We start from the raw sequence: 12,661 nt of genomic DNA, 5'->3' as shown, positions 1-12,661 counted from the left end.
AAAGTAAAATCAATGCTCTTTAGTGGGGTGATGGCCAGCAACCTCACTCTAGAAATTGTCCCCGCACCCGCTGTAGAAAGCAACAATTTAAAAATTTGAGTGTGTATTTGTGCTTCAGATCGTTATCTATTTGCAAAATAAACATTCTGAAAGTGGGTTACAAACTCTAATATATTAAACCACCCAGTTCTGGTCAGCAACAGAAAGTAAACAGGGGCTCATCCGAGGCCCATTTTCTTCTGTTCTTGCCACACTGCATTTGAGATCCCCGAGGCCAGGGTTCGCAAAGGTAGAGCCAGGGTTAGCAAGGAGCAAGTCAGGGGTCGCAGCTGCGACCCCTGGTTACCCTTAAGTGAAGTTAATGGTTTCTTCCCTTGCCGATGGATCGTTTTATCTAAACGGAGTTTGACAAGTCATTTTGTAATTTGGAGCAAATGAGCGTTGTGTAATAATTTTCAAGACTACACATTCAGAAAACTGCATTATAAACCTGGCTTTGTCACCAAATTCTTCATCAAAAGTAGCTTTAACATTTTCTATATTCCCCACTTATTTTAAAAAAAAATCCTGAAGCAGAGACGATTCACAGAATGAACTTAAGACTCAATCCTAAACTTACTACTATTTTCTGTGAATACCGAAATGAGTAAATGCATTCTGTGAATACCGAAATGAGTAAGGGCATTCTGTGAATACCAAAATAGTAGTAAGTGAGTCTTAAGTTCATTCTGTGAATCGGGCCCTCAATGTTTAACTTTATGGAACATATACTGCAGAAGGTAGCAAAACTAACAGTATTATTATCACACTGTTTAACATGTTTTTCTAGAAGTATGGCTGATATTTAGGAGTGGGCGAATTCTGCGGAGTTACCAAGTTACACAAGGGGCAGAATATTTTCTTCATCTTGTTATTTCTATGGGATGCCTGCAAGTTACCCATGGTCCCTGGGATTGTTGTCAATGTGGCTCAATTTAGACAGCCCCAGGCGCTGCTCTCCTTCCCTACCTACCCCAAAAAAAAACATTCGATTCACTTACCTACTGCATGTTCTTCTCTTCTCCTGCTGGTTGTACGTAAGTATACAAACCCAAAGAAGTGGAGTCAGTACACCACTGTCACCTTCGCTATGCCCGCGGAGACCGGCGTTATGACATAATGCAGCATGGGACCCGGAAATGGAAACAAAAACACAGAGACGCACACGGAGCTTTAATAAATGACTAGATTGATATTTTAGCTCTTGAATGTAACAGCACTAAGGCCATGACACTTGACAAAAGTCACAAAACACACCTTAGAATCTAGGGAGAATCTGAGGGGAATATTACCAAGGCAGGCGAAATTAAATTATTGCCACTTTTGCAGCCGTTTTCGGCCGCTAAGCGGCGATAATTTCATCGCCCTATTAGCAAGCTGTCGCTAACATGAGTTAGCGACAGCTTTTAGGTGATAGCGAGCGGTTTGGGGCCCGCTTTGTATGTCAGCGATTTTTATCGCTAATGACATGCAAAGTGGGCATACCCAACCAGTTAACGACTGAAAGCAGTCGCTAACATCGCTATCACCTATTATCAACGCACACGTAGCGACAAAAAAAGTTGCACAAAGAGGGAATATCGCTGAAAACTAATGCCTGCTCAGACCAGTTCTTAGCCTGTATATCCAATGGGAGGTGGATATTCAGGCTAATTCCCTATTAGCGATAATGCCTGAATATCGCTGGATTTCCAGCGATATTCACGCATTTCGCCGCTAACGCCGGATATTTTAATGCTTTGAAGATAAACGTTGCTAATAGCACGTTATCTCTGCGATAAAATCCGGCGATGCGCGGCGATAAATTTTTTTTCGCTAAGCTTATTTAGCGATAAATATAGCTAGTTGTTGATAATATGCCCCATATTTCTTAGATGCCTAAAAGGTAAGGAGAGTGTCATACTCATGAATGAGGATGGCAAGTGTCGCAGCATGCTTCTAAATGTTATTCTGCATTATTGATAAATGCTTCATAAGTGTACAGGAAATATAGGGCAGCCCATTAGAGACTAGGGAGCAAGGTGAAGGTGACCTGTGAGAAGGGTTGGGTCTTAACTGCACAAAGAGGGCTGCAGCCCTCCAGCCAGAGACCTCTTGGAATGACAGGGTGCAGGGGCAGAGACCGCAATGTCCCACTGACTGCTTTCACTGAGGGCCAGAGAGACTGCCACAGAGTGTAGTAGTCACCCTGAGTAGGTGTCCCGCCTCCCTGGTGTTGCCCTTTTACGAACACTCCTTCCTCCTCTGTCTGGCAGTGCTGGAAGGGTGTGGTGGATTGAGCTGTGGCTTCATTAAGAGCTCTGCTGAGGCCTGGCCAAAGGAGCCACTCATGACATATTTGCTTTCTTGAAAGCCTGCGCCTTGGAAAGATGGCAAGGGCTTACTGTTCTCAGGTTCATTATGCAAGGGACAAATTCCAGAGCCATCATGTTTGCAGACAAGAACCTGCAAGATGTTGTGCAGATTCACATTTGGGGTGAGCTGACTGGGTGCGCAGCTGAGCGTGCTGGTAAACTCTGCTCCACCTGCGGTAGGCGGGGTTTTGACAAACTGCGCTCAAAATGGCACACGGAGTGGTAAAAACTCTGTGTACTCCATCAGCAGAGCAGAGTCCCCGCTCACCCCTATTGAAAATGTAATACCTGGTGCCCTTGTTGTGGAGTAATACTATTTTAACACTCATCTGAAGGATCTCTAACCACTCAATGTAAGCCCTAGTGCCAATATTCTAAGTTCAAATGGCATACTGCTTCTCAAGCTATTTTCAATGTATCTTATGTTTTATGCTAGCAAGACAACCATACACAGATGCTGGTACTTCTGCTATTTACTTAGTAAAGAGTATTAACATGCGACCCTGATACAGAGCATTGAATCATACTCAGTAAATGCAGAGTCCTCTCATTAGTCAATTGCTTAATCCATTCAGTATGCCAGAAAGTGTTAGGTATCCATCTTAAATATTCAGGTGCACATGCATCAAAATTCAGAAAAACAAGTCCTTATTAGCGATAAATAAGGAATCGCAAATAAGGAGGTTTTTTTCAGGATGCATTAACAAATTCAGTATTTTTTTGCGATTCTGTAAAAATTGCCAAAAATACTGAATACACGATAGCGAGTCCTCAAAATAAAGATTAACTTATTCCGAAATCGCTATTACCGATTACTAAAAATGGGTCACATTGGAAGCAGGCTGATGATATCACAACCAGGAAGTCATCCAGCCCATGCTTCATTCAGTGCCCTGAGGAGCTCAGAGGAGGAGGCAGAGCATAGGAGCTGAGCTGAGAGACTTTACACTCAAAACCCAGCCACACCACAGCTATCCAGGATGGACAATAATGCATCAAAACCATCAGACATGCCTGGGAAGAGGAAGAGAAAGTTCTCTGATAGGGAACTGGAACATTTGATTGAGGGGGTGAGCAGCAAGCATGACAAGCTTTTTGGAAAGCTGTCACTCAAGGTGCCCGAAGCCGAGAAGCGCAAGATCTGGCTGCGCATCAAGGAGAGGGTAAATGCGGTAGGAGTCACGCACCGCAGCATTGACGATCTGAAAAAGAGGTGATATGACCTCAGGAAAAGGGCAAAGGAGCACATTGCGGAAAGGGTGAAGGAAGCAGCTGGCACAGGAGGGGGGGCATCCAGAGTACCTGCCAACACAGCCCTGGAGGACCTCGTTGAGGGGACTACCGACATCACCACCATCACCACCACTACCGACAACACCACCAAGACGCAGGGCACTTGTAACCTCCCTGCAGGTAATTGATACGGAGCTGAGCCCAGCACCCACAAGTATTCCCCACCAGTCACATGTCACTTGCTAGCTCCAACACCAGCACGTGGCCGAGTCAGACAGCGGCGCAAGTCCATGGGCAGTATTGCTGAGGGATCCGAACAGCCTACAAATGTCTATGGTGGGGTAGAGTCTCAGATGCTGCGTGTTCAGCGCCTGCAGGGGAGACATATGCGAACAATGAACCTCAACCTCTCAAAACTGGCAAAACACATGTGCTTGTAGCAGAGGGGAATCGGGACATCAACAAGACCTGTGTTGAGTTTACGTCATGTTTACAAATTATGTAAATTTACTTTGTCAAGTGCTCATGTGAATTAAACATTTGCACTCCAGAATATGTTGTGATGGCTCATTCTTACCTGGCTCTGAAGTAGGCATGGGCGAATTTTGCGGATCTCGCGTTCGCGAATTTTGCGGATTTGCGGATTCGCAATCCGCAAAATCCGCGAATTCCCGCGAATTTGCGGATTTTTTTTTTTTTGTGTTCGCCCGTGTTTCTGCCAGTTCGCGAGGGTTTTTACAATTTCGCAATTTGCGAACTTACCTGTCGGGTCGCAAGTTTTGCGAACTTGTTGTTTCTACATGTCCAGCCTGTTTGGGACACTCTTCTTCATCACTGCCACTCTCTGTCACCACTGCCACTCTCTGACTACTCATGCCACCCTCTGGCCCACCCATGCCACCCTCTGTTTCATCACCACACCCTCTGGTTGTCCAGTGTACATTATTTTCGGCAAAGCAAAGCACACCTTCCCTGCCTCAAGTGACCTGAATTAATTTGGGGCTGATTAATGTGTCACAGAATATTTTTTTAGCTGGCACCTGCTTCCTTAGTGCGCCCTGATTAGTGATCTTTTGCACTTGCTAAGTGCTTTCATTGTTGCAAAATTAGTTACAACACCTGCCCTGCCCCAACTGACAATAATGAATTAGGGGCTAATTAATGTGTCACTGAAAGAATTTAAAGTTCCAGCCTGGCACCTGCTTGTCTGCTCCTTTAGCTGTAAATCAGGACCTTTGTGGCATACAGTTAAGGTCAGAGCAGGGTCACACAATAGTTGCAAGCAGGCAACCGAATTCTGGAGGGCCCCCTCAGGAAGCAATACAAAGAATCGTTACAAATCATGAGGTTGACCTTTTGCACCTGCTCATTGCTTTTGCTTTTGCTGAAATCGTTTTGCGGTTTTTTTCGCGCTATTCGCGGGGCGCGGCGTCGTGCGAAACCGACCGCGGAAGCCGCCAATTCGTGCGAATGAGCATTTTATTTTTTTGCGGCTTGTTGTTTCGCGAGTTTTTTTGCAGTATTCGCGAGCCGCTTGCAGCGCAACACGCGAATTTACCCCAAGGTCGAGTACGGGCGCGGCCATTTTGTTTGCGTGACGTATTTCCGTTTCCGCCCGCTATGTATAATCTCGCGCAGTAAGCGCATTGCGAGTAGAGGTTCGCACGAGATCGCGCGGGAAATCTAGAGGTTCGCACGAGATCGCGAGGAAAATCTCGCGCGAACTGACTTTCGCGCTCGGAAACGGGCGCCGGCCATCTTGTTTTTCATTCATTTCCTGTGTCTGGGCATGGTGTTTAATCCTCTTGATATCTTTCCCATCCTTTGCTTGTTTTCAGTTTTTTTTTTACGATTTTGCTTCTTATCTATCCCTCTCTTTTCCTAGCTGTATATTTTTGTCTTTTCTGCTATTTTTCTTTACTTTTAAACTACTTTTGTAAACTCTTTTCTTTTCTTCTTCCCTATCCTATTCTTTCTTAATTTTCTACTTCTTCCTACCTTACCTGCCCAGACCATGGTCAAGCCAGGCGCCGTGAAGCTGCCCAGGCACTTGAGGGCCGCAGCGGCGGCGGGGAGTAGTGCTGGACCCAGTGGCAGGACAGCAGGCGTGAGATCGAGGGGGGAGCAGGTGACGCGCCGGGAGATATTCAGCCCGGAGGAAGTGGGCGCGCTGGTCTACTTCGTCCAGCGCCGCCTGCCCAGGACCATCGCGGGAGGCGGCAGGATCGCGGCCGGCGGCTATAACATGCGGGAGCGCCGGAAGCGGTGGGAGAAGGTGTGCTGGGCCATATCCCACCTCTACGGGGTCCAGCGCACCTACAGCCAGGTCACCCATCGCTGGACGGACCTCCTGGACCGCGAGCGCGACCTGCTGGACCAGCTCGGCTTGGAGATCCCCGGGCTTGGTGAGTAGTAGTAGCCATTGGCATTTAATCACTCACTACTATGATGTTTTCTCCTGCTCTGTGTTGTTGTATTGCAAATATTTGTTTTTTACATGGAGCAAGCCAATAATGCCGCTGATGACGATTACATTGTAGTTAAATTATATTTCAAAATCTTCTGTGCATTTCAGGTGCACTGCTCTCCTTCTCAGTGGGGTTGCTACTATGCTTATTTGTTTTCTATTTCGTGGTCTCATTGGCCTGAGTAACTATTATGTATGAGTGTACTTAACAGAACTGCGTAATGCTAGACACTAGGGGGCAGATTACATTTACAAGCCCCTTGCGCCACGTTTACGTTGCCTTGCGTGACGCAACAGCGGCGTAAACGTGCCGCATCCCTGCAAGTCATTTACAGCATGACGCATCTAGGGAGATGCGTCACGTTATAAAGCCATGGGCCTGCACCACAATGGGTGCGTTCCTAGTACGCAGGGTGGGCGGTCCAGCGGCTGTGCGCCTCGCAAAATTGCCTGCGTGAAATCTACAAGATTTAACGCAGGCACTTCTGCGACGCTGCTACGTCAATTCAATTCCTTATGTCTGCTCGAAGCAGGCGAAAGGACTGACACAGCATGTAAAGTATTGGGTGGCCCTGAGCATTACTGGAGTTGCATTGCGTTGGCGACGTGACTCCAGCGATGCGCCGCTCTTACGTGACGAGATGCGTCACGCAAGTGCCTACCCTTGCGCCAGGGCGCGCCGCATTGTAAATGAGGCACATCTGCCGTGTCGCAAGGGTAGTTTTGCGTGACGCATTTGATCTGGCGCATCTCTGGAGATGCGCCAGAACGCGTAAGTAAGTATGCCCCTAAGGGGCAGAATTGCAATTACCGTCGCATCCCTGCAAAGTAGCAGGGATGCGCCATTAATTGTGCGGCCCGCTACCACCACCAAACATGGTGCGCCGTATTTGCAATGCGGCTCCCCATGGGCCCAAAACGTCACCGAAGCTTTACTGCTGGAGTTGCGTCGCAACGATGGCGCAGCTCCATCAATGCTCTGGGGTACCCTATCTCCCCAATGCTGGGTCAAGCCGTACGTCTGCTTCAAGCAGGTGCAGGGTTTGTGTGACGCATCATTGTCCTAAAGGTGACTGATTGATATTTTGTAGATTTCCCTCAGCCACTATTAGGATGTGTTCCAGCGCAGGAATGCCCTCCCTTGCGCCGGAACGCCCCCTGATGGCGCAGGGCTTTATAACGGGATGCATCTCCCAAATGCGTCACGTTGTTATAATATTATACGCCGCACCATGGCGCCCTTTTTTGTTTAGCTGCTGCGTCACAAAAGTCACGCAAGAACGGCGCAAAAGAGCCGCAAGGGCTTAAATCTGCCCCTTCCTTTGTAACCCTGACAATAAGAAAAATAGTGGCGGTGGATTGATAGTTTGACTATTTAAATGACTGGTAATGTAGCAGGCAACTGTTAGTGTTGTCACTGATCTGACTGAAATCACAATGGAGTTTGTCTGTCACTTTGCGTCTTGCCTGCGGACTGCTGCCTGCCAGTCCTAGGTGAACGTTTCAGTACTTTGTTTAGTGAGTTACGTGACTTTCGAAGTCACAGGTCCGCAAATAAATAAAAAGTAACCATAATCAATATAATTTCGCGGAAATATTTTGTTATTGTTCTTTTGAAATGTTTGATTTGGTTGACATTGACAAGCAACAATCATCCATGTTTTCTGTTCTTTCTTTCATGTTGTACGTCAGCTCCCCCCAGGGGCGAGAGGAGGACACAGGAGCAGCAGGCGGCGGATGCTGTTCATCAACAGGGCCAGGATCGGGCAGGCGAGGGCTCCTCTGCTGGCCCCAGTAAGTTTTCATTTTAGACTAGTACCTATTTTTCCTAGCGTTCCTCATTTGAATTTTTTCAAAATTGTCTTTGCTCTTCTTGTAGACTGTATCTAAATTCTTATCCTGCCTCTACTATGACTCCCTGTGGTATTACTAGATTATTCTTATTAGTCTGTCTGTGTAGCTAACTAAGATTGCACGGTTGGCGAAACTCCCATGATTCTAGTCAGCAATAGCTCTATCAACTTAGTGCAGTCCTCTGGGATTGTCCATAATGTCTTTTGAAGTGTTCTATCTGGACTCATGCTTGCAAAAATTGCAAAACCTTTCGTTCAGTCACTCTAGTCTGGAGGACCAAAAAACACAGATTGTATTTAAATTTAAAAGCTTTATTAAAAGTAAACACATTTATTAAAATGAAGTCATAATAAAACTAAACGTTTAACTGATAATGGAAAAGTGGTTAGTGCTGACGATTAATTGAAGACATTTCTTGTGGTCGAGCCGAGCTCTCACCTGGTTTCAACTTGATCTTGTTGTTAGAAGTCCATCTTCTGTCTGTGTGGAGAAAAATGGTGCGTGTTAAAAAATCAGCCTTCATCAGTTGTGCCAAAAAGTGCAGCAAGACAACCTTCCCTGGAAAAAGGGACATTTTTTTTAACTTTAACGTAGACAGTCACAAATTACATTGTTTTCACATGTCTTCATTCCTAGACCAAATACTAGTGACTAGTGAGTGCTTTATTCTAAGATTCTTAAATGTACTTTGTAGGTGGAACATCTGGTGGCGGGGCCAGTGTGGTGGTGGTGCTCGACACGGAGGCGGAGGGCAATTCATCATCAGGGGAGGAGGCGGCGGCGCCGGATGTGAGAGTTGAGACGGTGGTGGCGGCCAGAGGTAAGCTCTTATATATTCCTTACTTATTGAGATTGAAGACTAGCTGGGAAGGCAAGAATATGAGATGCATGGCTGGGTGAATGATGAAGCAATGATGGGTGGAAGGACAACAGCCTGGGTGGGTGACACAGAAACTGTATGTGTCCATATACCTGGATCATGCTACTATCTGACTCTTAGATAGCATATGTGTATCTAGAGCAGGGGTACTCCTAGTACGGCCCGCGGGCCGGTGGTGGCCCGGCAAGCCTTCGTTGGCGGTGCGCTGACCTTGCAGACAATCACTGCTCCCCCGGCCCCCACAGAGCAGAGGCTTTTTTGTATTTCACCTGTTAGCGCCCCTGCATCTCCACTCTGACAATCACTGCTCCCCCGGCCCCCACAGAGCAGAGTGGAGATGCAAGGCCACAAAGAGGTGAAATAGAACTAAGCCTCTGCTCTGTGGGGCCGGGCAAGCAGTGATTGTCAGGGTGGAGAAGCAGGGGCGCTAAAACAAACAAAGCCTCAATAATATGTTAATGGTCTTTTAAAGACCTGTTAAGTACTTTGGTGTTGTTGTCTGTGTGTGCGCGTTGAGGAAGCGGTCTCAACCCGGGCTGAAGGCTGACACAGATAGACACACACACAGTGAGATGACAGAGGGAGAGGGAGGGCAGGAGGGAGAGAGAGATGGAGGGAGGGCAGGAGGGACAGCAGGAGGGAGAGAGATGTATGTAAATGCTGGGTCTGGTGGCTCAGTGGATGAGGGCATCTGCTGCAGGGACCTGTGTGCAACCTCATGGTCACAAGTTATCGTTTTGCTTTAGCCCCGCCCCCTCTGACTCCGCCCCCACCAGTGCGGCCCTCGGCCCCAAACTACACTGTAAATGTAGCCCCTGAGAGAAAGTTTGTGAGTACCCATGATCTAGAGAGAGTAGACGGTCAGTGGATGAACTAAGTGTAACTTTGAAGAGCATGTAACACTAACACTGCACCCGCACGTCCGTTCCAGTGTAGGAAAGGCAAGGAAAAGAACTTTTAATTTTGTCCAAATACTACCATAAATAGTAGCAGTAGTTTGTATTGCAAGCACTGCATAGATCCGGTTATTATGGTGGCCACTCCCTACCTCTCTTAATAAGTTTAGTAGTACTCAGTCATTCATGTGTGGGTGTATCACTGCCTGTCACTCAATAAAAAGCAAAGCACCTAAAGTCATCCCATATATAAGCAAAAACATCCCATGTGAAGTGATAGATAATCAGATTATTTATCTTCTTCAATTTTCCATTTCTAGTACTCATTTCCACTGTAGGGTGAAAGTTAAATTAATTAAGCAGTAGCCCTTGAGTTGTAACAGAGTATTCTCAGTGCCACCCGTAATAGAAAAGTAAGAGATTCACCACCTGCATGTACTGGACGGGTACAGTAACGCAACGGCAACGCAAGTCTAGGTCACTCCTCATGGCGTGCGTCTCTTTTTCTCGGGTGCAAGTTTACCGCGCTGGCATTATGCCGGCTTGCAGAAAATAACGTACCAATTTTCCAAAACAAGAGACAAGAAGAAGAATAAGACTGGTGTACTTTCATAGTCGACTCCAATGGAAGTCCACAGTGCTCATAGAATTTGTTCCTTAAACTCCCACTAATGTTAGAGCAAGGATGAAGAAGTGTGAGGTTAGATAGATACTGGCCTCAATAGTTATGTAATGCGCTTGCAAGTTGCTAGTTGTACTGCAGCACACATTTCTGCTGAATGATTGAGTTAATCTTAAAGAGCATTGGTTACAGACTATGTCTTTCTTTCTTCATATAGGTTCTCCTTCCAAACGAACAAGGAGGAAGGAGCTGGCTAGAGCGGCCCGGCAACGGAGAATCGAGGCCACTGTTGCGGAATATCGGCGGCTGGTGGCCCTGGAGGACGTGGAAAGTGTGCGGTCGACAACAACGACAACGTCGTCCTCCGTGGCCTCACCGGCTGCCACCGTGACCCAGCACAGTGGTCCACCGAGACTGAGCCGGGCTGCCAAAGGCAAACGCCACCGCCGAGCAGCAAGGCCAACAGCTGCTTCTCACAGGCCTTGCACCTGCAAGGCAGTGAAGGCACGCCTGCGCCGCACCACCCTGATGGTGTCCCGCCTTCAGCAGGAGCTCGCCTTGCTCCGCGAGGAGCATGATGCCCTGGCCCAAAAAGTGAACAGCATCCACCCATAGTGTCCCTTGCCCCTTTTTTAGAGACTTTTGGGGGGTGGGAATTGGGAGTTGGGTTTTTGGGGACTTTTGAAGGACAATCGTTGGGGTTAGGGAGGGTCTTGCGGGAGATTATTTTGTTAGGGATATAAATATACTTTTTCAAACTTTATCTGAGCATACCTGTTTTTTACTGCTTGCCTGGTGGGTGGGGGTTTAACGTTGACTGTTTTCCTGAAAGTTTAGTTCCATTTTCTTCCTTTAAGTGTAAATGCCCAAATGTTTTCAACACTAAGTGCCTCTCACAGACTAAGTGAAGTGAATCCAAGAGTCCTAGGACTTTAGTAGTACTACCTTCAGGCTCTCGTCTCTCGTACTAATACTCCATTATACCCCCAAACCACCAAACGCTTATCTTACCTGTAATTTGTGTTTGAAAGTAGGGCTAGGCCCAGGGCTGGCTCCACGGGAAACACCGAATAACGTTGGCAATCTTGGTCGGATAAAATTTCCTCATAGCGGTGGTAGTAGTGGTGTGACACAGTGGCAGTTGCATGCCTATGAAAAAAAAGAAAATGAAATCTGGTTTGTCCTCCTGAGCAATTCAACGGTACAACTGAGAATATAGCAGGTGACAGAAGTACAGTAGAGCAGTGCCACATTGTAGCCTAACAAATGGTAAAGTATAACTACTAATTCGGTTGAAGTTCTTTCACATTAGCAATGGTTCTTTGTCAAGCAGAGTAAGAATATATCATCGACAACTGTGGAAAGAAAGAATGCGACAGTACAGGGCCTGTGTGGAATTATTGATAACTATATTCAACATAAGGTCTCTGTAGCCAGATACCCGAGAGCCTTGCTGGTCACTATAAATCCATTCACAACAACACTCAATGGGGTTGGTCTGGAAGGTGTCACGTTTACTCCCCGTGATCCAGTCGATGCAAATATGGTTCCACCTCCAAATGTCACCAACACCCAGAAGTGTAAACACAGGGTGTTCGAGGCATTAGGCGAGGGAGAAAAATAACAAACTAAAATAAAAAATGTGGGATGGGTAAAGGTAGGGTCAGCAGGGAAAGGATACCTGTAAGAGAAGACAAGACAGGCATCAGTGAAGTGATGTCCTAACATACAAGGGTACTCTCATATAGTCTCACTAAATAGTCTGCAAGTCTCCCGCCTACTCATGGGAAATGTAGTTTCATAGTACGGTAGGCGCTTAGGGGCTGCGTAACCTGACAGAAGGTATAGTAGATAGAAAAGGAGAAATTGCTTTTTTTCTAGGTGTCCCCTCACTCACCAGGGTTGCCCCTTGGTGACATGCTTCATCATTGGGGCCATCCCAGTCCTCTACGGCCTGGGGCGTGCTGCGACTTGCGAATTACGTAGGAGCACTTACAAATGACTATGTGTGGTGCAGATAGTGGAGTGGACTAAGTGATGTGTTAAGGGATCAATGTAGAAGCCGAGAGAGAGCAAAGAAATGCAGTCACAGTCAGAGAAAAAGGCAAGGGATACTGTATCTATGTGGTTGTAGTGGTCCTGTTGGAAGTGGTAAGTAAGTTGCCCGCAGAAAAAAAATCCTCCTATTAGCGGCACTCCTCCATTGCAGCCGACGCTTCGTCCACCGATGTTGGTCACCAGAAGACACCCTGTCCACTGCCTGCCTGATGCTGAATTGTGGCTCGCTACTGTGAAGCCTGACTCCATCCTTTTTTC

General features: G+C 46.9%; 1 protein-coding gene across 2 annotated transcripts; it reads left to right on the top strand.

The window, feature by feature from the left end:
- The first annotated feature begins 7,788 nt into the window (after positions 1-7,788).
- LOC147664994 (uncharacterized) lies at positions 7,789-11,955 on the top strand. 2 transcript variants are annotated; one of them, XR_015305071.1, is made up of 3 exons: positions 7,789-7,887; positions 8,642-8,767; positions 10,563-11,955. XR_015305071.1 is itself a non-coding variant. In XM_086949832.1 (2 exons), the coding sequence occupies exons 1-2, from the start codon at positions 8,629-8,631 to the stop codon at positions 10,958-10,960; spliced, it is 537 nt and encodes a 178-aa protein (XP_086805958.1). In that variant the 5' UTR covers positions 8,613-8,628; the 3' UTR covers positions 10,961-11,955. The 2 variants fall into 2 exon arrangements, 1 of the variants encoding a protein (XP_086805958.1); XM_086949832.1 differs by lacking the exon at positions 7,789-7,887 and having other exon boundaries at positions 8,613-8,767.
- The last annotated feature ends 706 nt before the right edge of the window (positions 11,956-12,661 follow it).

The sequence above is a fragment of the Lissotriton vulgaris genome, unplaced genomic scaffold, assembly GCF_964263255.1.
Source record: "Lissotriton vulgaris unplaced genomic scaffold, aLisVul1.2 SCAFFOLD_14459, whole genome shotgun sequence".
In the NCBI taxonomy this organism is placed as follows: domain Eukaryota; kingdom Metazoa; phylum Chordata; class Amphibia; order Caudata; family Salamandridae; genus Lissotriton; species Lissotriton vulgaris.
This window is presented reverse-complemented; position numbering and strand designations above follow the sequence as displayed.